The sequence below is a fragment of the Protopterus annectens genome, chromosome 3.part1 (genome assembly GCF_019279795.1).
Source record: "Protopterus annectens isolate FY-2018-M chromosome 3.part1, PAN1.0, whole genome shotgun sequence".
Taxonomy (NCBI): domain Eukaryota; kingdom Metazoa; phylum Chordata; order Ceratodontiformes; family Protopteridae; genus Protopterus; species Protopterus annectens.
In genome coordinates, this window is record NC_056732.1 from 1,720,730,795 (window position 1) to 1,720,752,940 (window position 22,146).

At 40.9% G+C, this 22,146-nt stretch overlaps 1 protein-coding gene across 1 annotated transcript in view; it reads right to left on the reverse strand.

Moving 5' to 3' along the window:
- Positions 1 to 8,738, reverse strand: part of LOC122797844 (extracellular calcium-sensing receptor-like) — a 177,562-nt gene extending 168,824 nt beyond the window's left edge. The window contains exon 1 of the mRNA XM_044066364.1: positions 8,715 to 8,738. Within this exon, the coding sequence (XP_043922299.1) occupies positions 8,715 to 8,738 (24 nt within the window). The remainder of the gene's footprint in view (positions 1 to 8,714) is intronic.
- Between the last annotated feature and the right edge of the window lie 13,408 nt (positions 8,739 to 22,146).

The window sequence follows — 22,146 nt, forward strand, 5'->3', positions numbered from 1 at the left end:
ACCGCAGAGGAGTGTCAAAGAGTTTGAGGTAAGAAGGCAATCTGCAACAGGCAGGTAAACCATTTCCATAGCAATTAAAAAATAACAGTTGCCTCTAGAGCTATATTAGGGTGGCCAGTCCTGAAGAAGTAGATGTCCCATCATCCAGGTCAACAAAGGATAAGATGGAGAAGTTCTAAATAAAGGATTAAAGCAGACCTAAGAAGAGGCAGAGAGATTGCCTAGACTTGTAATCTGAAAATGGAGGAGAGGTCTGTAATGCTTGTAAGAGTTCTGAGGTGAAGGGGTACACACTGTGTCAGCACTGCAAACACACTAAAAAGTTGCTTGGATTTGTTACAATGCAGATACAAACAGAAGGGTATAACCCAGATATCCTTGTGAACTAACTGCCTTATAAAGTACTGTTTGATTTAACAGTTATCATTTGGCAAAAGAGGTAAGAAAGTATACCATTTGATTATGGCTGGTTTATCAAATAACATTTTGCATTGACTGAAAGAAGCAAATTTTAATTGGTTTCAACCAAAAAAAAAATAAAACTGTATGTGCAGATACAACTTGAAGTTAAAGCCTCTAACAGGCTTGATTTCTGAACTAATTTCACATGAATTGATGAACCGCGATTGACAGAAGAATAGCTTTTTTTCACTGCAGTGTCTGAAATTTGTTATTCTAGAGGAGTCCAAGTTAGTTTTCCCCATAGTAGAAAGGAATTTTATTCTTAAAGTTGCATATAACATGCTCCAAATTGAGTGACAAGCTGAGTACTGAAAGTATAAAACACTGGAACTGTCAAACAGTATGTCCATACATAGATTTGTACTCGCCAAACAAATCATTCCTGGAGTAAAAGAGGCTGCTTTCAAGAACATTTAAACACATTTGTGCCCATACAGAGATTTTTATGGGAAAATAATCCTTGTGGCAGTGAGATGGGTTGACTTGAAGAAAGTGAAAGTTTTTTCCCCATTTACTAAACTTTTCCTGGGCAGCCAAAACTTGAGCATACCTGCTTTTTTCTGTTGGTGAACATTTTGGTATTATTACCATTGTCATAGAGAAATTGCCTAAGTTTTTTTTTAAACTCTTAATAAATTTTTTTTTGCTTTTGTGCAGTTTCAATGAAACCTAATTTTGTTAAATTATCATGCGTCAGCCTGACTTGTAATTGCAGTTAAGATAGTACAAATTAAAGATGCGGAGGCACATAATATGCTATTGTCCAGTGCTGCCCACCAACCTAAAGCACATTTTGAAACTGTGGCTATACCCTTAAGTAAACAATTCAAGTAAAGGTCTGTAAATTCTGTCTGCAGAAAATTGTAAAAGAGCAATCCCTATCATCAACAGAACAGATTTTTTTTCAGAGTGACCATATGTCTACTGCCTGGCTAGCGGTTTTCAAAGAATGTCTGTTGTTAACTGAAATAGCAAATTATAAGTCAGATGAGCACATACCTAGGCTAATAATAAGCTTTCACTGAGTATGTTTCTTTGCCTGCAAAAAAATGTAAATATTAGCACCTGAAATAGTTTGTTTTAAATGATCTACAAAAGGGCACCCAATAAAGTACTGCACAGTTACTGACAGTATTGTTAACTGTAAAAAAAAACTGTTCATGCTAACCATAAAGCTATACTTGAAAGAATTTTTATGGAATATGTTGCGTCTTTCAGATTTTCCTGGTTAGGAGTCGCCACAGCGGAACTTCGGTCCGCTAATGATTGGCAGCAGATTTTTACGTGCCGAGTTGCCAGCTCTGACGCACAACCTTCAACAAAGGTACGCCCATTCATGCATGTCTCCACACAGAAGATGCTCTAGCTGAGAATCGAACAGGACAACGTCTTACTGTGAGGCGACAACGCAACCGCAGCACCACCACCGCAGTTAAAGAATTTTTATGGAATATGATAATACTAAAACAGTTAACAAGCTGGAAGACATAGGGTCAAGTCTGACTGGTGGTACCACAAGTTTTTACACATTCCCATTTCGTCAGTGCATGGTGGTACCCAAGATTTTACACACTCCCCATTGGTCCGTGCATGGTGGTACCCCAAGCTATTACAACTCAACAATTCATACTCCCCATTTAATCTGTGTGTATTAGTTATGGGGTTCTACAACAACCCTCCCACCTGAGCACCCCTTCAGACTGTGGGTATCACTGTTGCATGTTTGAACTATAACTCCCTAAATACTGTGCACACTGTTGCCCTAGGACTGATGAAACAATAACTCTCAAAACATACTACCATTCATTCTGTGAATATCATTTATTTATTTTACATTTGTTTACCTGGAAAGTTCGACTGGACACAGATCCATTTCAGTGGAGGCCCGGGGAGAAAAGCTCCAGTACAATACATATAATACATGAATAATGTAAAATACAAATGAGACATCTTAACATATTTGTGAGTAATCAAGCCTACTCCTAAAAATACAGTACATAGAAATACAGTCTGCACAGACAATTATTAAAGGATATATTACAGTCTTAGCTGTGAAATATATATATATTTTTTTATTTTATTTTAGGGCATAATGGACGTTTTGAGTCACACAGTAGTAATGTGGAGTAACGTCAGCTGGTTAACAGACTTGTCAGGGTGATAAGGCATGACCTTTGATCCTAGAAAGAATCATTGCAAAGGTTATTTGGTATGAGGTATCCTGGGGAGTAGCAGGAGCAGACCCAGTTATTAGTATAGTGAAGTTTGAGGAGCTTTTTTAAACTGAACAGTTGGGTCAGTATTAGTTATTTGTCTTGGTAGTGAGTTCCAGATTTTGGCACTAGTGCAGGCATAGAGACATGTGCCAGGGTCATTTTTATATTTGATAACATTTGTTAGGTTCTGGTTACTAGATCTTAGGGATCTAGTGGCAGTATGAGGCTGGATTAGATATTGGGGTGCTGGGGTTTTGTCAGGGGAGTACTAGAGTTTGTGAGCTATTGACAGTTGATTAAGTACCAATAGTTGAGGTAGTTCAAGCCAAATGAGTTGTTTAAGGGCTAGACAGTGATGTGATCTATATGGGGCTTCAGTCACAAACTTAGAAATCTTGTTATAACAAGATTCCATTTTGTTTAGATCTGTTTGATGGAGATTAGTTAAGATGGAGGGGGGCATAGAGAAGGATGGATAACAGATGAGTCATTGCAATGGTAGGTTTGGTAGGTATAGTGATATACTGTTTGTTCCTATAGAGGAGTCTTAGCTTTTTGTTTACTTTCTTAATGGTTTGAGCTAGATGGAGGTCAAAGTTCAGGTTATTGCCAATTTCTACACCTAGCAGTTTACTGTGAGCAGTAGGAGTGATTTGAATATTATCCTTGGAGTAAATAGTAATTGTATTGTCCAGAAGTGGAACTCTAACAGGGCAGAAGAGAATTAGTTTGTTTTTTTGGGATTAAGAATAGGCTTGATGTTGGTAAACTACCTCTATGCTAGAGTAAAGTTATTTTGGGTAATGGTTTGTAGTTCTTTTATGGGGGCGGGGGCTGCACATATAAGGGTGGTATCATCAGCATATTGAGCTACTGAGGAAGAAGTAGAGATTTGGCTAGTAAAAAGAGAGAACAACAGTGGGCCTAGAATGGACCCCTGTGGGACTCCTATGGATACTGGTAGCAGTTGGGAAAATTGTTTTTTCCATAGGGCTGCTTGTTGATGGCCGGATAGGTAGCTGTTGAACCATGAGATAGTGGAGGGACTTAGGTTTAAAGTAGATAGGGTGCCAATAAGCATACTGTGGTTTACCATGTCAAAGGCTTTTGATAAGTCTAAGAAAATGGAAGATACAAATAGTCCCTTGTTTTTATGGTGGTTTACTGTGTCAGTGAATTATAGTAGTGCTGTGGTGGTAAGTTATTTTTTGGAGGTATTGTATTAGTTGAGAGTGAACCGTTCTTTCTAATATTTTGGATAAACATGACAGGATTGGGTTTGGGCAGTAGTTGGTGAGTTCTAAGGAGTTACCTCTTTTGTGCAGTGGAATAATATGAGATATTTTCCGTGAGTTAGGTACCTTACATTCGGTTAGTGGCCTGTTTATAAGGATGGACACAGGGTAGGCTACTGTTTTTACTGATATTTGGAGGAATTCTGCAGGTATATTATCATCAGCCAGTGTTGTTGGTTTAAGTTTTTTAAGGAGTTTGGAAATTACTTTAGTGGGGACCGGGTGAAGGGCAAAGCTACAGGAGTTATTTTGTGTATTAGGGTGGGTTGGGGAAGCTACTGGTGTGGGATTGTTAGTACTATTTTGGGCATTGGCTAGGGTTTGGACTGTTTCGGTAAAGAATCTGTTAAATTGAGTGGGTATGTCATCATGGTTGTTTGGTAGTACTGGGGTTGGAGTAGAGGCTTTTCCTGGGTGTAGTATATGGTTTACTGTGCCTCAGAATTTCTTAGGGTTGTGAGTGTGTTTTTCTTGTATAGTTTAGTAGTAGTTAGATTTATCAAGTTTAATTAGTTTTTTAGCTTTGTTTCAGAGTTCTAGATAGTTTTGTCACAGATTAATTCCCCCTCTACCTACACACATCCTCTACACTGAAGGTGTCCTTGTGGTAGCGTGCTTACCAGCTCCCACCCTATTCCTTGCTCAAGTAATTCACCTTATGCACGGCTCGGAAACTCGGTCTTCTGCTGTGAGCAAGTTCCAAGTCAAACTCACAAAGACTTCCAACTACAAAGAGTTAGGAGACAAACTCCTATCCTATTCCTTGCTCAAGTAATTCACCTTATGTTGTTGTTGTGTCTTTCGGCTTATCCCAGTTAGGGGTCGCCACAGCGGAACTCCAGTCCGCTAATGTTTGGTAGTGAATTTTTACGTGCCAAGTTACCAGCCCTGATGCACAACCTTCAACGAAGGCACGCCCATTCACGCATGCCTCCACACAGAAGATGCTCTAGCTGAGAATCGAACTCGACAACGTCTTGCTGTGAGGCGACAATGCTACCGCATCACCACTACTCACCTTATGCACGGCTTGGAAACTCTGTCTTCTGCCACAAGCAAGTCCTAAGTCAATCTCACAAAGACTTCCAACTACAAAGAGTTAGGAGACAAAATATTCCCCCATATATTCCCACATATATTCCCCCAGGTAATAACTCAAGGACCCTAAAAGACATCCACTACTGGCTATCCAGTGCCTACCCCCAAGAGACCATTGTTCTAGGGGACCTCAATATAGATTGGAAAACCTGCTCTGCAGACACCCCAACCACCCACATAAACCTACATGGTTTTACACAAACTATAACCTCCAGTACTAGGATCAGCAAGCCTAACAATAAAGAAAGTATCCTAGACTGGATACTAATTAATAGCCCCCTCCACATGTACAAATCATGTACTCTCCCTGAAGATCTAAGTGATCATTTCTTAATGTATACTATTAGGCATAAAGTTGTAATCCCCACATCTACCCACCTATAAAACAATAAGAAATAACAACTTCAACCTTAATAAATTCTTAGAAGAATTTAAATTATGCAATTGGTCAATTCTAAAACAACTACCACTAGATGAGGCAGTAACACACTTTAATAACACATTCCTGGCCATCCTTGACAACCATGCACCTGCACGCTCTATTAGAATTAAAACAAAAGTTGCCCCCTGGCTCACTAAAGAAACCAAACTAAAGATCATCCAAAGAAATAATGCCTGGAACACCTGGCGCACCTCTAAAGCCCCACAAGATCAACTCAAATTTTGACAATATAGGAATGATACAAAAAAATCCATATTACTAGACAAAAAAAACTATTTCTGCCATCTACAGCAGAAACACCTCAACAAGCCACAAAAGTTCTGGGCAGGTATTAACAAACTCCTCCACCCAGGGCAATCCACTACTCCAACCCCCTCAGCCCCTACCCAAAAATCACCAGAGTCCATTGCCAACATTTTCAACAGTTTCTTCATAGAAACCATCCAGGCCCTTGCTAGCAAACTGAAACTCACTTGTCCTAACACTAAAACACTTAAACCCAGTGACAATCTCACCTTTAGCTTCCAAAAAGTTCCGACTTCACTCATTAGCGTTCTAATTAAAAAATTCAAACCAACCACCCTTACAGCTGACCTTTTCCCTGCAGACTACCTGCAAAAAGCTGCTGATGTCATAGCATACCCTGTCACTATTTTGATAAACAGAACCATAACTGAAGCCTCTATACCCTCTATCTGAAAAATATCCCATGTCATACTACTTCATAAAGGTGGCAGCTCCACTGAACCCTCTGGCTAAAATTATGGAAAAGTGTATCCATAAACAACTCTTACACTACCTTATTCAAAATAATCTTCTGGCCAACTCCCAGCATGGATTTAGACCACAGCACAGTACCACCTCAGCCCTCCTCTCCTTTTCTAATGTCATAAATTCCAACTGTAACAACAACAAACTATCTTCTGCCCTGTTTCTCGATCTTTCCTAAGGCCTTTGACATGGTTAACCACCAGCTACTCTTACTTACCCTAAAGAAAATATCCCTAAACAACCATGCTATACAATGGTTTCAGTCTTATTTTAGTGGAAGACAGCAGGCTGTCCTTTGGCAGGGTAAACTCTGCACCCTTCTCCCCATTACCCTTGGTGTCCCTCAAGGCTCCATATTAGGTCCCCATCTTTTCTCCTTCTTTATCAATGTCTTCCACACTGTAATCCCAGATGCAACCTGTATACAATATGCTGATGACTCCACCCTGATCTGCTCAGCCTCTACCCCTACAGATCTCCTTAGTTTAACCCAGAAAACCTTTAATACAGTGGAAAACTGGATCTCTAATCAACATCTGATATTAAACCCTAATAAAACAAACCTATTGCTCTTCTCCCCTACTCGCAAATCCTCTCGACCTTCGTTTACTATAACATCTAACAATGGGACCATAATCTCACCAGATATGTATACCAAACTCCTGGGTGTTCTAATAGACAACAACCTCAAATATGGTATGCACGTAAACCAAACTATTAAAACCGTTAATAAAAAACTTGGCTCCCTATACAAACACAAACCTTTTCTCACCTCTCTAGCTAGGACTGCCATTGCCCGTACCCATCTGCTTTCAACTCTACTCTACTCTATGCCTCACCAATACTCACTAACTTGAACAAAACTGGTCTCAGTAAATTCTCTTGCTGCAACAATCAAATTGCCAGGTTTGCCACAGGAACTCCCTACAGGACACACCACTGTCAAAACCTAAACCTCTTGGGTTGGCTAGAACTCCCCAGGCTAATTCAATTTAATCAACTTACTGTAGCATTCAAGGTTATTAATCATCCAGAAAAAAATGCCCTTCCTTAAAACATTATCCATCCCTACAAAAGTGATAGGCCTCTTTGTTCCACTACAGAACTTTTGGTTCAATCTGTTAAAGGTAACAACCTATTTAGAGAATCTTTGTTTGCAAATTCAGTAGGCAAAACCTGGAATTCGCTCCCATCTGACCTTACTCTGAACCCCTCCCTTAATCAGTTCAAAATAAAAATCTAACCCAGTATTTTAAAACTCACTGGTTATGTCCCTACTCTAACCCTGACTGAAGCCTCATCTACTTCAATATCCCTGCAATTTCTTATTCATAGCAAATAATCTCTTACACTAAAAGGTTTGAAAAGAGAAACTATAACATTTTTGCAGATACTCTGTATAAAAGCTGCACCTATACGTTTGATAAGAGAAACTGTAACATATTTGTATATATTTCTGTATATAAACTGTATTCTTCATAAGCTTGAAATGTGAGACTGTAACTTGTATGTTAATACTATATGTTTGTGTATATACTGTAACTTGCTTGTCTTTATCTGTTTGTAAGTTTGGAGCTTTTCTCCCCGGGCCTCCGCTAAAAATGGACATGTATCCAGTCGGACTATCCCGGTCAACAATTGTAAAATAAATAATAAATAAAATATACACATATCTCCCATTGCTTTTTAGAGAATTTTAACAGCTGAGCCACCATTCTGCAAACGGATCTGTATTTCCTCTGTAGTGTTTGTACGTTGTATCCCTAGGTGAGCACACTACCACAGGCACCTGACTACCTCTATCTGGCCTCTCCTTTCTTTCACATTAATCCCCCTATACCCCTAAGTTTACTGCTCTTACCTAACCCGCTAAACATTTTACTGGACAGCTTATCCTGTTTTTCTGGGAACTGTAAATTAGGTACAGTGTAATAAACTGTCCTGTTGTTGGTCTACGATTACAGATTGTTTCTAGTGCTGTTCTCAGCCTTAGGTGTAGCCCCACTCCATTCGCCCTTGCTATCCTCAGGCGCACTTTGCACCCCTACCCATCTCCATTCCCTCCCCCCATATCATTTCCTTTATACACAGACTTCACATCCTCCCACCCCTTCCATCCCCGGCCCTTCCTATCATCTAGAACTTAAATTAAAAAAAAAAAAAAAAAATTAACATTTGTTGACCGGGAAAGTCCGACTAGGTTCCACAGAGCCTGTTTTCAGTGGAGGCCCGAGGAGAAATGCTCCAGATCAATGAATCAACTCTAACTTCCTTCAATATATTCCAAATTACCACACCTACTGCAAATTTCTAGTATCCCCTACCCTCCTACAGTGCCCTGTCTCACCCTATAAATCAATTTATTCATAAATACTTCCTTTAATTTGCCAAACTGTACCTAGAACTTTCCATCCTTGCCTCTTAACTCACTTCATAACCGTACTGACTTCCCATCTACGCTATGGCTATCACAGTTCTCGCTCTCTCTTCCTCTTGGCTCCACTATTTCTCCTTCTCACTCTAACTTCTTATGCCACTCAATGACTGCCTATCCATAAAACTCCTGCAAACCCCTATACTTATAGCTTCACTTCACCTCAGTACTCAGTTACTATCTCTTCATCTATCTTTTCTATGAATACCCCTTTCCCTAAAATTAAAATCCCCCCACACCCTACATCTTCTAAAACCAAGGCTAAATTTCTGTTCTACTATTCACTTAAAATTACACTGTACCACCTCCAAACAACCCTGCTTCTATCAGGGGACATACATCCTAATCCTGGGCCCATCCCTACCCCTTCCCTCTCTATAAAATTCTCCTCTCCAAACAAGCAAATGTTCTTCTACTCTATCACATCCCTGATGGTATCTGCCTTACAGAGACTTGGCTAAAACCCCAAATCCCGGATAAAGACATCCTTCCCCCAGGCTAGGGTTCAGGTGCCTAGGCAGCGAGACATTTCTCTGTGGTACATTTTGGCTGGGGACACATGGCTGAAGTGACATTCAGCTGCAGAGAAATATGGCTGTTTTGTAAACTCCCTGTGGGCAAAGAGAAGCACATACTGCCATGCCCACAGCTTTAATAACCAAATGCATGGAGGCAGAAGAAGTAATGATTGTTGTGCTTAGTGTACAGTACATACTTGTGTGACTAAGTCATGTAGAAGTGTGCTACAGCATGCAGAAAATCCTGCGTGGTTCTGTAGTCACATTTATGCTCCAGTATGCATTTTAGGTAATGTTCCCTAGACACTGTGAAGAGGGTAGTGGTCCACACACACTGATTATAAAGGCATTGCCCATTGTGCACTGCATTTTTACTGCCACTGACATGTCCTCTGGCCAGCCTGCTGCTTATGCCTGACATATTGCCTGCTGTCTCATGTTCCCTTGGGGACCATGGACATTGTTTTCCCCCTGTGCATTTGGTTATTGAAGTTGTAGGTATGGCAACACATTCTTCTCTTTGCCCACAGGGAATTTGCAAACAGCCATATTTCTCTGCAGCTGAATGTAATTTCAGCCATTTGTCCCCAGTCAAATGTACCACAGAGAAATGTCTCGCTGCCTAGGCGCCTGAACCCAGGCTAGGGTTCAGGTGCCTAGGCAGCGAGACATTTCTCTGTGGTACATTTTGGCTGGGGACACATGGCTGAAGTGACATTCAGCTGCAGAGAAATATGGCTGTTTTGTAAACTCCCTGTGGGCAAAGAGAAGCACATACTGCCATGCCCACAGCTTTAATAACCAAATGCATGGAGGCAGAAGAAGTAATGATTGTTGTGCTTAGTGTACAGTACATACTTGTGTGACTAAGTCATGTAGAAGTGTGCTACAGCATGCAGAAAATCCTCGTGGTTCTGTAGTCACATTTATGCTCCAGTATGCATTTTAGGTAATGTTCCTAGACACTGTGAAGAGGGTAGTGGTCCACACACACTGATTATAAAGGCATTGCCCATTGTGCACTGCATTTTACTGCCACTGACATGTCCTCTGGCCAGCCTGCTGCTTATGCCTGACATATTGCCTGCTGTCTCATGTTCCCTTAGGGACCATGGACATTGTTTTTCCCCTGTGCATTTGGTTATTGAAGTTGTAGGTATGGCAACACATTCTTCTCTTTGCCCACAGGGAATTTGAACAACCATATTTCTCTGCAGCTGAATGTAATTTCAGCCATTTGTCCCTGTCAAATGTACCACAGAGAAATGTCTCGCTGCCTAGGCGCCTGAACCCAGGCTAGGGTTCAGGTGCCTAGGCAGCGAGACATTTCTCTGTGGTACATTTTGGCTGGGGACACATGGCTGAAGTGACATTCAGCTGCAGAGAAATATGGCTGTTTTGTAAACTCCCTGTGGGCAAAGAGAAGCACATACTGCCATGCCCACAGCTTTAATAACCAAATGCATGGAGGCAGAAGAAGTAATGATTGTTGTGCTTAGTGTACAGTACATACTTGTGTGACTAAGTCATGTAGAAGTGTGCTACAGCATGCAGAAAATCCTGCCTGGTTCTGTAGTCACATTTATGCTCCAGTATGCATTTTAGGTAATGTTCCCTAGACACTGTGAAGAGGGTAGTGGTCCACACACACTGATTATAAAGGCATTGCCCATTGTGCACTGCATTTTTACTGCCACTGACATGTCCTCTGGCCAGCCTGCTGCTTATGCCTGACATATTGCCTGCTGTCTCATGTTCCCTTGGGGACCATGGACATTGTTTTCCCCCTGTGCATTTGGTTATTGAAGTTGTAGGTATGGCAACACATTCTTCTCTTTGCCCACAGGGAATTTGCAAACAGCCATATTTCTCTGCAGCTGAATGTAATTTCAGCCATTTGTCCCCAGTCAAATGTACCACAGAGAAATGTCTCGCTGCCTAGGCGCCTGAACCCCCCAGGCTACAATATACTCTGCTCAGATCACCCAAGCAAAAAAGGAGGTGGTGTACCCTGACTCTATGCCAACCAACCTCACTCTTACAAATCCTATAAAACCAATCCCATCCTTCCCACCTGCTAAATTACTAATAGTGAACCTCAAAATTAATGGCCATACTACTATCACAGTTGCAGCCATTTACATTCCTCCAGGGGATAACATTCCTCTGCTTGAAAATATACTTTCTTTTTTTTCACAATGTATTCCCAATGAAACCATCCTCGTCAGGGATGTCAATATTAACTGGTTAACTCTCACTAATCCAAACTCCAAAAGCCACATTAATTTATATGGCTTCACACAGTTCTTCACCCAACCAACTCACTCGAATACTCACACCTCAAGCACGCTTATTGACTGGATACTTGTTTCTCAACCCTCAAAATATCATAACCCCCAAACCCAAGCACTCACCAATAAAGGTGCTTAGGTTCTCTCCCCACTTACCTAAACCATCCAGATTTATTACCTGCCACAAACTCTCTAATTTCCAGTCAGAAACACTCAATACCCTCCTCTCTAAAGTTAACTGGAATTTTCTTAACAAACTCCCACTTAATGAAGTAGTCCTTCAGTTCAACTCACTCAATACCCTCCTCTCTAAAGTTAACTGGAATTTTCTTAACAAACTCCCACTTGAGGAAGCAGTCCTACAGTTCAACTCAACATTCCTCAGTATCTTAGACTCTCTTACTCCTACCCAAACAATGCGCATTAAATCCAACATAACTCCTTGGATAGCAAAAGCTACTCGTACCCTTATGAAAAGTAGAGACAAGTTATGGAAAAAATGGTCAGAAACCAAGGTCCCTGTTCACGTGCTAAAATATAAAGAACTCAGAAACCTGACCAAAAAAAACCAGAAACAAAGATAAAAAGGACTTCTATTACAACCCACCCACTGTCCTAAGATCAAATTCTAAGAAATTCTGGAACTCCATTAACCAAATATTACATCCTGGTAATCCTAATCCTTGCCCTGATAAAACAACAAAAGAAACTGCTACTGTTTAATTCCTACTTAATTGACTCTATATCTAAGCTTCTTAATCCTAACATAAATTCCTTCACTACCTCCCACTTCACTAAACCTATCCCTAATACTAACCCCTCAAACCTGTACCTACTAGCTACATCAAAAATGTGCTCTCTAACTTAAAACCTTGCTCTGAATCTACTGACACTATCCCTCCCACCTTACTCCAACTAGCAGCTGAATCTCTTGCTCTTCCAGTATCTACCTTAATTAATCGCTCTATCACAGAAGCTAAAGTAAAGCCACGGTAGTACAGCGGTAGAGTTGTTGCCTCACAACAAGAAGTTCTCCTGTTTGATTCTATATTTTTATTTATATTTATTTTATATATATATATATATAATATTATTTTATTCATTGCTCTTCTGCCACTTGTTTTTTTAGTCATTTTTTTTTTAATTTAAATTTTTCCCCCTTTTTTTTTATTTTGAATTTTTGTTTATTTTGTAGTGTTGCTACACACTGGTGTGCTGGCCTGCACTACAATTTGAATTGTATTTACTGCTATTACTATTTAATTCTAAGCTTGTTTCCTGCCTTTCCTATAACTAGTGCAGTCCAGGTACAGATTTGCTGTATCCAGGACTGCTGGTAAGATTCTGAGCCCCCAAGCCCTTCTCTGTTGGAGAAGCCTTCTAGCTTATCAGTGGGAATTGTAAGCACTATGTAGCCTATCTACCACAGGAGGAGTGGTTTCTGGCCCAAAAAATTTAGTTTTTTTGGCTGCTTGTGCAGTTTTTCCATCTCTTTCTACCTTCTAGATTAAAAGTCTGCATTTGCACATGTTTCCTGCCTTTCCTTACTAGTCTAGTCCAGGTACAGATTTGCTGTATCCAGGACTCTTTCTAAGCTTCTGAGCCCCCAAGCTTTCCATGTTGGAGGGAGCCTTCTAGCTTATCAGTGGGAGTGGTAAGCATCAGGTAGCCTATCTACCACAAGAGGAGTGGTCCTTGGCCCAGAAATTGTAGCTATTGGCTGTTTGAGCAGTTTTTTTCCATCTCTTTCAACTTTCTGGTTTGAAAGCCGCACTTGTGCCTGTTTCCCGCCTTTCCTATAACTAGCCTAGTCCGGTTACAGAGTTGCTGTATCCAGGATTGTTAGTAAGCTTCTGAGCCCCCAAGCCTTTCTGTGTTGGAGGGAAGCCTTCTAGCTTATCAGTGAGAGTGGTAAGCACTAGGTATCCTATCCTCCTCGGGAAGAGTGAGTTTTGGACAAGAAATTGTAGTTTATTTGGCTGTTTGGGCAGTTTTCCATCTCTTTCAACTTGCTGGCTTAAAAGCCTATGTTTGTACTTGCTCCCTGCCTTTCCTGTAACTAGTCTAGTCCAGGTACAGATTTGCTGTATCCAGGACTCTTTGTAAGCTTCTGATCCCCCCCAAGCCTTTCCGTGTTGGAGGGAAGCCTTCTAGCTTATCAGTGGGAGTGGTAAGCATTAGGTAGCCATTCTGCCGCAAGAGGAGTTGTTCCTGGCCCAGAAATTGTAGCTATTGGCTGTTTGAGCAGTTTTTTTCCATCTCTTTTAACGTTCTGGTTTAAAAGCCGCACTTGCGCTGGTTTCCCACCTTTCCTGTAAATAGCCTAGTCCAGACACAGAGTTGCTGTATCCAGGACTGTTGGTAAGCTTCTGAACCCCGCAAGCCTTTTTGTGTTGGAGGAAAGCCTTCTAGCTTAACAGTGGGAGTGGTAAGCACTAGGTAGCCTGTCTACCACGAGAGGAGAGGTTCTTGGCCCGGAAATTGTAGTTTATTGACCATTTGGACAGTTTGTCCGTCTCTTTCAACTTTCTGGTTTAAAAGACCACATCTGCGCTTGTTTCCCATCTTTCCTGTAACTAACCTACTGGGCAGCACAGGAAAACCTTAAACTGATACAAGCCTTCTAGCTTAGAAGAGAGACTTTGGAGTGATTAAGTATCAGTTTTCTGTATTTTCTTGCTGTACTTAACTGTTTTCCGCCTAAACGCAGATTTTCAGCATTTATTGTTATTTAAAAGCTTGTTTTTTTCCCATATTGTACTTATTTGACTACCTCCACTTTTAAAAAGTTTTTTTCTGTTTAAATAATTTGTTTCACTGTTGTAGGCTTCACACTAAAGTGCAATAGCCTTTTCTGATAGTTTGAAGTCGTTTAAAGCTGTTTTACGTGTATTTTTTTTTACTGTTTTTGCCTTATCTTTTAAACAAAAAAAAAAAAACAAACAAAAATTCCTTGTGTTCCAGCTGTCTCTCTACAGAGCACTTTTTCGAATTTCTCTGTAGCCATTGATAGCAGTGGAGGGATAGTTTCACCTCATCACTACATTCTGTCTTGCCTTATATAAGTGGTAGATATCTCTGCTTAGAATCAGAGCTTTGGCCGGCTAACATCTACCTGAAATCAGCTGGACATATAAGTGAAATTAAGTACACTTGTATCTGCTCATTTGCATATAGTACTGTATTTAATTTATTTGCTTGTGTTTTTCACTGAATATTATCTCAACTGAAGTTGTGGCTGTCTCTCTACGGTGTACTTTTTAGAATTTCTGTGTAGCCATTGATAGCAGTGGGAAGTAGTTTCACCTCATCACTAACATTTTGTCTTGCCTTATATGAGTGGTACATTTTGAGTTATCTCTGCATAGTATCAGAGCTTTGGCCGGCTAACATATACCTGAAATCAGCTGGACATATAAGTAAATTTAAGTACACTTTTATCTGCTCTTTTGCATATAGTACTGTATTTATTTACTTGTATTTTTCACTGAATATTAACTCAACTGAAGTTGTGGCTGTCTATCTACAGAGTACTTTTTAGAATTTCTGTGTAGCCATTGATAGCAGTGGGGGGTAGTTTCACCTCATCACTGACATTCTGTCTTGCCTTAGAGAAGTGGTACATTTCGAGTTATCTCTGCTTAATATCAGAGCTTTGGCCGGCTAACATATACCTGAAGTCAGCTGGACATATAAGTGAATTTAAGTACACTTTTATCTTCTCTTTTGCATATAGTACTGTATTTAATTTATTTATTTGTGTTTTTCACTGAATATTAACTCAAGTGAAGTTGTGGCTGTCTCTCTACAGTTAGTTCCCTGCCCACCCTCTCTGTTCTTGGTTTGGTGTTAATGTTGGTGGCTTTGAAATTGCCTGCCCCTCTTGTAGATTTGTATTTGGATACTCCTTCTGGGCCCATCTCATTTGCTCACTCAACTGAGTGCAGTGAGATCATATTCTGATTTCAGGCACTCCTACTGTCTACAAAGAGAGCATTTAGGAAGGACAACCCATGTAGGCTCTTAATCCTGCTCTGTTACCTCCCTCAAAAAAAAATATATATATATATATATATATTATTCAGCTGCTCTTACTGTAACTGTCTTAGTGTGTGTATGTATATATATATATATATATATATATATATATATATATATATATATCTTATTCATCTGCTCTTACTGTAACTGTCTTAGTTGCTCTTCTGCGTGCTGTTATCTGTTCAGTCGCTCTTACTCTGCACTTATTACTGCTTGTTAGTAGCCTTCTAATTTACTGTCTTCTGCACTTGTTTTTTAGTCATTTGTTAATTTAATTGCATTTATTTGAACTGTATTTTCTGTAGTGTTGCTACACACTCGGGTGTGCTGGCCTGCACTACAATTTGAATTGTATTTACTGCTATTACTATTTAATTCTAAGCTTGTTTCCTGCCTTTCCTATAACTAGTGCAGTCCAGGTACAGATTTGCTGTATCCAGGACTGCTGGTAAGATTCTGAGCCCCCAAGCCCTTCTCTGTTGGAGAGAAGCCTTCTAGCTTATCAGTGGGAGTGGTAAGCACTAGATAACCTATCTACCACAGGAGGAGTGGTTTCTGGCCCAGAAAATATAGTTTATTGGCTGTTTGGGAAGCTTTTCCATCTCTTTCAACCTTCTGATTTAAAAGTCTGTGTTTGCACTTGTTTCCTGCCTTTCCTTACTAGTCTAGTCCAGGTACATATTTGCTGTATCCAGGACTCTTTCTAAGCTTCTGAGCCCCCCAAGCGTTTCCATGTTGGAGGGGAGCCTTGTAGCTTATCAGTGGGAGTGGTAAGCATCAGGTAGCCTATCTACCACAAGAGGAGTGGTCCCTGGCCCAGAAATTGTAGCTATTGGCTGTTTGAGCAGTTTTTTTCCATCTCTTTCAACTTTCTGGTTTGAAAGCCGCACTTGTGCCTGTTTCCCGCCTTTCCTATAACTAGCCTAGTCCGGTTACAGAGTTGCTGTATCCAGGATTGTTAGTAAGCTTCTGAGCTCCAAGCCTTTCTGTGTTGGAGGAAAGCCTTCTAGCTTATCAGTGAGAGTGGTAAGCACTAGGTATCCTATCCTCCTCGGGAAGAGTGAGTTTTGGACAAGAAATTGTAGTTTATTTGGCTGTTTGGGCAGTTTTCCATTTCTTTCAACTTGCTGGCTTAAAAGCCTATGTTTGTATTTGCTCCCTGCCTTTCCTGTAACTAGTCTAGTCCTGGTACAGATTTGCTGTATCCAGGACTCTTTGTAAGCTTCTGATCACCCAAGCCTTTCCGTGTTGGCGGGAAGCCTTCTAGCTTTTCAGTGGGAGTGGTAAGCATTAGGTAGCCATTCTGCTAAGAGGAGTTGTTCCTGGCCCAGAAATTGTAGCTATTGGCTGTTTGAGCAGTTTTTTCCATCTCTTTTAACGTTCTGGTTTAAAAGCCGCACTTGCGCTGGTTTCCCACCTTTCCTGTAAATAGCCTAGTCCAGACACAGAGTTGCTGTATCCAGGACTGTTGGTAAGCTTCTGAACCCATAAGCCTTTTTGTGTTGGAGGAAAGCCTTCTAGCTTAACAGTGGGAGTGGTAAGCACTAGGTAGCCTGTCTACCACCGAGAGGAGAGGTTCTTGGCCCGGAAATTGTAGTTTATTGACCATTTGGACAGTTTGTCCGTCTCTTTCAACTTTCTGGTTTAAAAGACCACATCTGCTTGTTTCCCATCTTTCCTGTAACTAACCTACTGGGCAGCACAGGAAAACCTTAAACTGATACAAGCCTTCTAGCTTAGAAGAGAGACTTTGGAGTGATTAAGTATCAGTTTTCTGTATTTTCTTGCTGTACTTAACTGTTTTCCGCCTAAACGCAGATTTTCAGCATTTATTGTTATTTAAAAGCTTGTTTTTTTCCCATATTGTACTTATTTGACTACCTCCACTTTTAAAAAGTTGTTTTTTGTTTAAATAATTTGTTTAACTGTTGTAGGCTGCACAATAAAGTGCAATAGCCTTTTCTGATAGTTTGTAGTCGTTTAAAGCTGTTTTAAGTGTATTTTTTTACTGTTTTTGCCTTATCTTTTAAAAAAAAACAAAAACAAAAAAATTCCTTGTTTCCCGCCTTTCTAAGCTAGTATAGTCCAGTTTTCAGGCTAGTGTTGAATTCAGGGCTGTGATACTAGTTTCTGAGCTGCCCATATCTTACTTGGATAGAAGGAAGTTTCTCTGTTCACCTGTGAGAGAGGGGAACTTTGAGCAACCTATCTGTCCCTGGAGGAGTGGTTAGTAGTTTATTGGCCATTTTGGGATAATTTCTCTCTCTTAAATTTCTCTACTATAAAACTGCGTTTGCACAGTTTTGTGCACCGGGCAGTGCCGGTTAGCTATGATTAAATTATTCCCGGCTCCACTAAGTCTCCTCTTCAGTTTTTCTCTTGAAACTAGTCTAACATTCAACCTAAGCACTCAAAAAGCATCTTACAGCCAAGCACTTGCTCAGACCTAATAGCAAGCACTAATATACCCTGACACTGATTGCCCAGCAGGGCAAGGCTCTTTATTCACCCCTCACCAACCAAGCGACTAAGCAGCTTACTTTACTATTCAGGCATGACCAAAGGGCAACTTTAGGTGCACTCTCCAGTCCAGCTGGTGAATCTGGGTATCCTGAGGCAATGTTACAACTGCCTCATGTACACATACAACCCTCTCCTCCTACCACAAAACACTAACATATGCGAGAGATGTAATTATACAGCCAAACTGGAAGCTAAGCTTTCTCCACCCAAGACTGGAACAGACAGTCAAGAGGATAAGGTTAACACTTGCACCACAACTCCAGCCGCACACAGACCTACTAAAACAGCACTGGCAAAGAATACATATAAATATACAAAATCATACTCGGAGGCTCTAAATAAAAATCTGCAAAAGCATCAGAGACCTCCAAAGCAGACACCCAAAAAAACAGCACTTCCCGTCACAAACCAGACAACACATAAAACACAAAATCAGTGTGCTGCACAATCACAGCCCTTAAGGCGAAATAACATACCTAACACACTAGTAATAGGTGACTCTATAGTCAGGCACACTGACGTCCCACTCACTAGGCTGGACAAGAAGAAGGTTACTGTAAGCTGCCTGTCAAAAGCCAGAATCCGCCACATAACACAAGCACTCAGGTCACTCCAGAACAAGTACAAATATCACTCTGTCATTGTTCATGTTGGTGTGAATGACCTGAGACATACCTCCCTGGACTGTCAACCAGTCACTGGTTAGATCAGACCATAAACTAATCACTCTGGATATCCACACCCCATCACTACCCCCAACTAAGGAAACCACAGTAAAAAACATTTCTAAAGCAAACTTCACCTTATTTAAGACAGAGGTGGTATGTTTCACAGCTCCCACGCTAAAGGATGATGCTGCTCAAGATGCAGAAACCTTTACAAATGCACTCTATGAGCACTTACAAGGATGCATGGATCGTGCCATCCCTAGCAAAACCAAGACTTACTCCTCTAAGAGAAGGAAACCAGTTTGGTGGACCCCTGCAATAAACAGGCTATACAAGAGAAGGAGGAAACTAGTTCAGAAAAAAAGCAAATCCCAGGAAGGAAAGACATCTTTGATCAGTATCAGTAAGAAACTAAGGTCTCTCATGAAATCATTCAAGGCTAACATCAAAAGAAAAATAGCCAAGGATTCAAAAGATAACCACAAAGCCTTCTTTAGCTATTTAGCTATGTTAAGAATCTAAGTGGCAACTCACAGATATGCATGGAACTAGTGCAAAATAGCACAACATATACTGAACCTACTGATATTGCCAACATCCTGGCAGATTGCACTTCAACTCCCTCTCACCTACAAAAGGGCCCACAACAATACCGGAAAAGTGTAGTGTCCCAAAAATCACAGATGCACAGGTGAAAACAGCCCTTTCAAAAACCAAAAATGCAGCGTCAATGGGACCAGATGGTGTCCCAGGCTGCGTCTTGCATGAACTACAGAACAAACTAACCCCCCACCTAAACACGCTGTTTAGCTTCAGCCTCTCCACAGGCTACGTGCCCATAGAATGGCACACAGCAATGGTTATTCCTCTCCACAAAGGAGGGGCCACAACTGACCCCAGTAACTATCGCCCCATAAGTCTGACTAGCCTGGTCTGCAAGGCTATGGAGCGCATCATCATGGAACTCATTAACAAAGACATTGGGAACCTCCAAACACTTGACCTGACCCAGTTCGGCTTTGTTAAGGGCAGATCATGCCTACTAAACCTAGTTGACTTTTTCAAGACATTCACCAAGGCCATAGACAAGGAAAAGGGGGTTCACACAGCCTACATTGACCTTGCCAAGGCTTTTGACACCATTCCCCACTCAGGTTTTACAGAAAAACTCACCAGCCTGAACACAAACCCCCTACATCACGAGATGGTTGCCAATTGGCTTACAGACAGAACTCACACGGTAAGAATAGCGGGCTCCAGGTCCGACTCTAAACCAGTCACAAGTGGTGTCCCGCAAGACTCGGTCCTGGGACCCCTACTGTTCGGCATATACTTCTCAGAAGTACAGGCAAACACAGGAGGACTATGGCTAACCAAGTTCGCAGATGACTGCAGACTGGGAACTATAATTGACTCTCCTGCTGACACAGACATCTTCCAAAAGGGCCTTATTGAGATGGACACCTGATGTCAAAGTCATGGCCTCAAGCTAAAGGCCAAAAAATGCATAGTCATCCCGTTTGGGAAAAACAAAACACCCATAGATTACCACATAGGTGGCAGCCCCCTTAATACAGAAGAGGTAATAAGAAATCTGGGGAACCAGGTAGACAGTAATCTCTCCTTTGACAATCATATTGCCAAAGTAGTTAGGAAATCCTTCTATGTGACCCATCTAATTACTAAAGGGTTCGCATCTAGAAATAAAGAAGTTATAGTGCCCCTCTACTCGTCAATCATTAGACCCATCATAGAGTACAATGCCCCATTTGGGATGTACCTCACAAGACACTTCCAACAGTTGGAAAGACCACAAAAGTACCTCACCAAGAGGATTACTGGCCTCAAACATATGTCCTATGCAGCCCGACTGAAAAATCTCTGGCTGTACTCAGTGGCATATCGCTTACTCAAAGGTGATCTCTGCCTGACTTACAAAGCTATGTCCAACTCAGAATTGATGGACATGCTCCACCTAAAGAAATCCAAGTCACTATGAGCCACGTGCTCTAGTGAGCTAAACCTCACCACAACAATAAATAAAACATTCTGGAGGGATAGATTCCTGTCATAGAGACTCCCCCATGTTTTGGAACAAAATTCCAAATTACATCAGGCAGAGCCCCTCACTAACACTCTTCAAGAGAAACCTTGACAAGTGGATGGGTAACAGAAAATACACCCCTGGGATCACTTCATTGGCTCTGCTTGACAGAGAATCAGTTAATTAATCAATGGGCGGCGAAAGCCAACACACTCTGGCTAGGCTTATAAATGCCCTTGGGCATATAGCCTAGTACCTACCTATGAACCTATATAAAACCCATTCAGGTATTGCGCTTATACAGCATGACTAAATTGAACAGCATAAGGAGGTCAGAGGACACTAAGGTACCATAATTATCCTATAATTATCCTAATGCAAGGAACTCAGGTTAAACTGATGACTTTTACAGTTTAAACGACACACTCGTGGTATGTTCAAGGCCGTCTACCTTGAACTACAGTTTTAATTTTGCTGAGCAGGTCAAACTAAATCTGGGTTTAGGTTATTTAAATCAATAGTTATGCTCAAAAATGGCTCCAGACTCAAGTAACAATGACCAGTGTACAAGTTGACCTACTCTAGCGAGTTGTTACATATACCAGTCCACACCAAACCAGTAAACATTAAAACAAATTAGAAGGCAATTCTTTACAGCTAAGGACAATAATTATACAGTCTACAGCTCACAATGCTACGTAACAGTACAAGTAGCATTGCTACTTATTCTACCATACATGTAACAGAATATTGGGCCATGCAGCTTCTAGTTAAGTAAAGTTAATATCACACATTTACAGCTCCATATAGATAGAGTTGTGTCTTTTGACTTTTCCCGGTTAGGGGTCGCCACAGTGGAACTCCGGTCCGCTAATGATTGGCAGTAGATTTTTACATGCCAAGTTGCCAGCTCTGACGCACAACCTTCAACGAAGGTACGCCCATTCATGCATGTCTCCACACAGAAGACTCTTTTGCTGAGAATCAAACAGGACAATGTCTTACTGTGAGGCGATAACGCTACTGCAGCACCACCACCATATAGATAGAGTAGTGATGCTAATTACTCATCTACTCATTCTAGTGTTTAAAGTGTTGCAGGATCCAAAAGTGCAACGATTGAAAATATTAGACCAGCAATAAGTATCGACTGTTCGCAATGCTTTGTAGCAATGAACGTAGTAACGATATGCAGTCGCCAAGACATTAAAAGCAAACGTTGAAAAAGCAGTAAAATATGCAGCTGCTTGGACAATCAGTATGAGAATAAGCAATTTGGGCTGAGAAGGGCAACAAACTGTTAGATGGTACCAAAATACTTTACAATGCTAAGATTAACACTC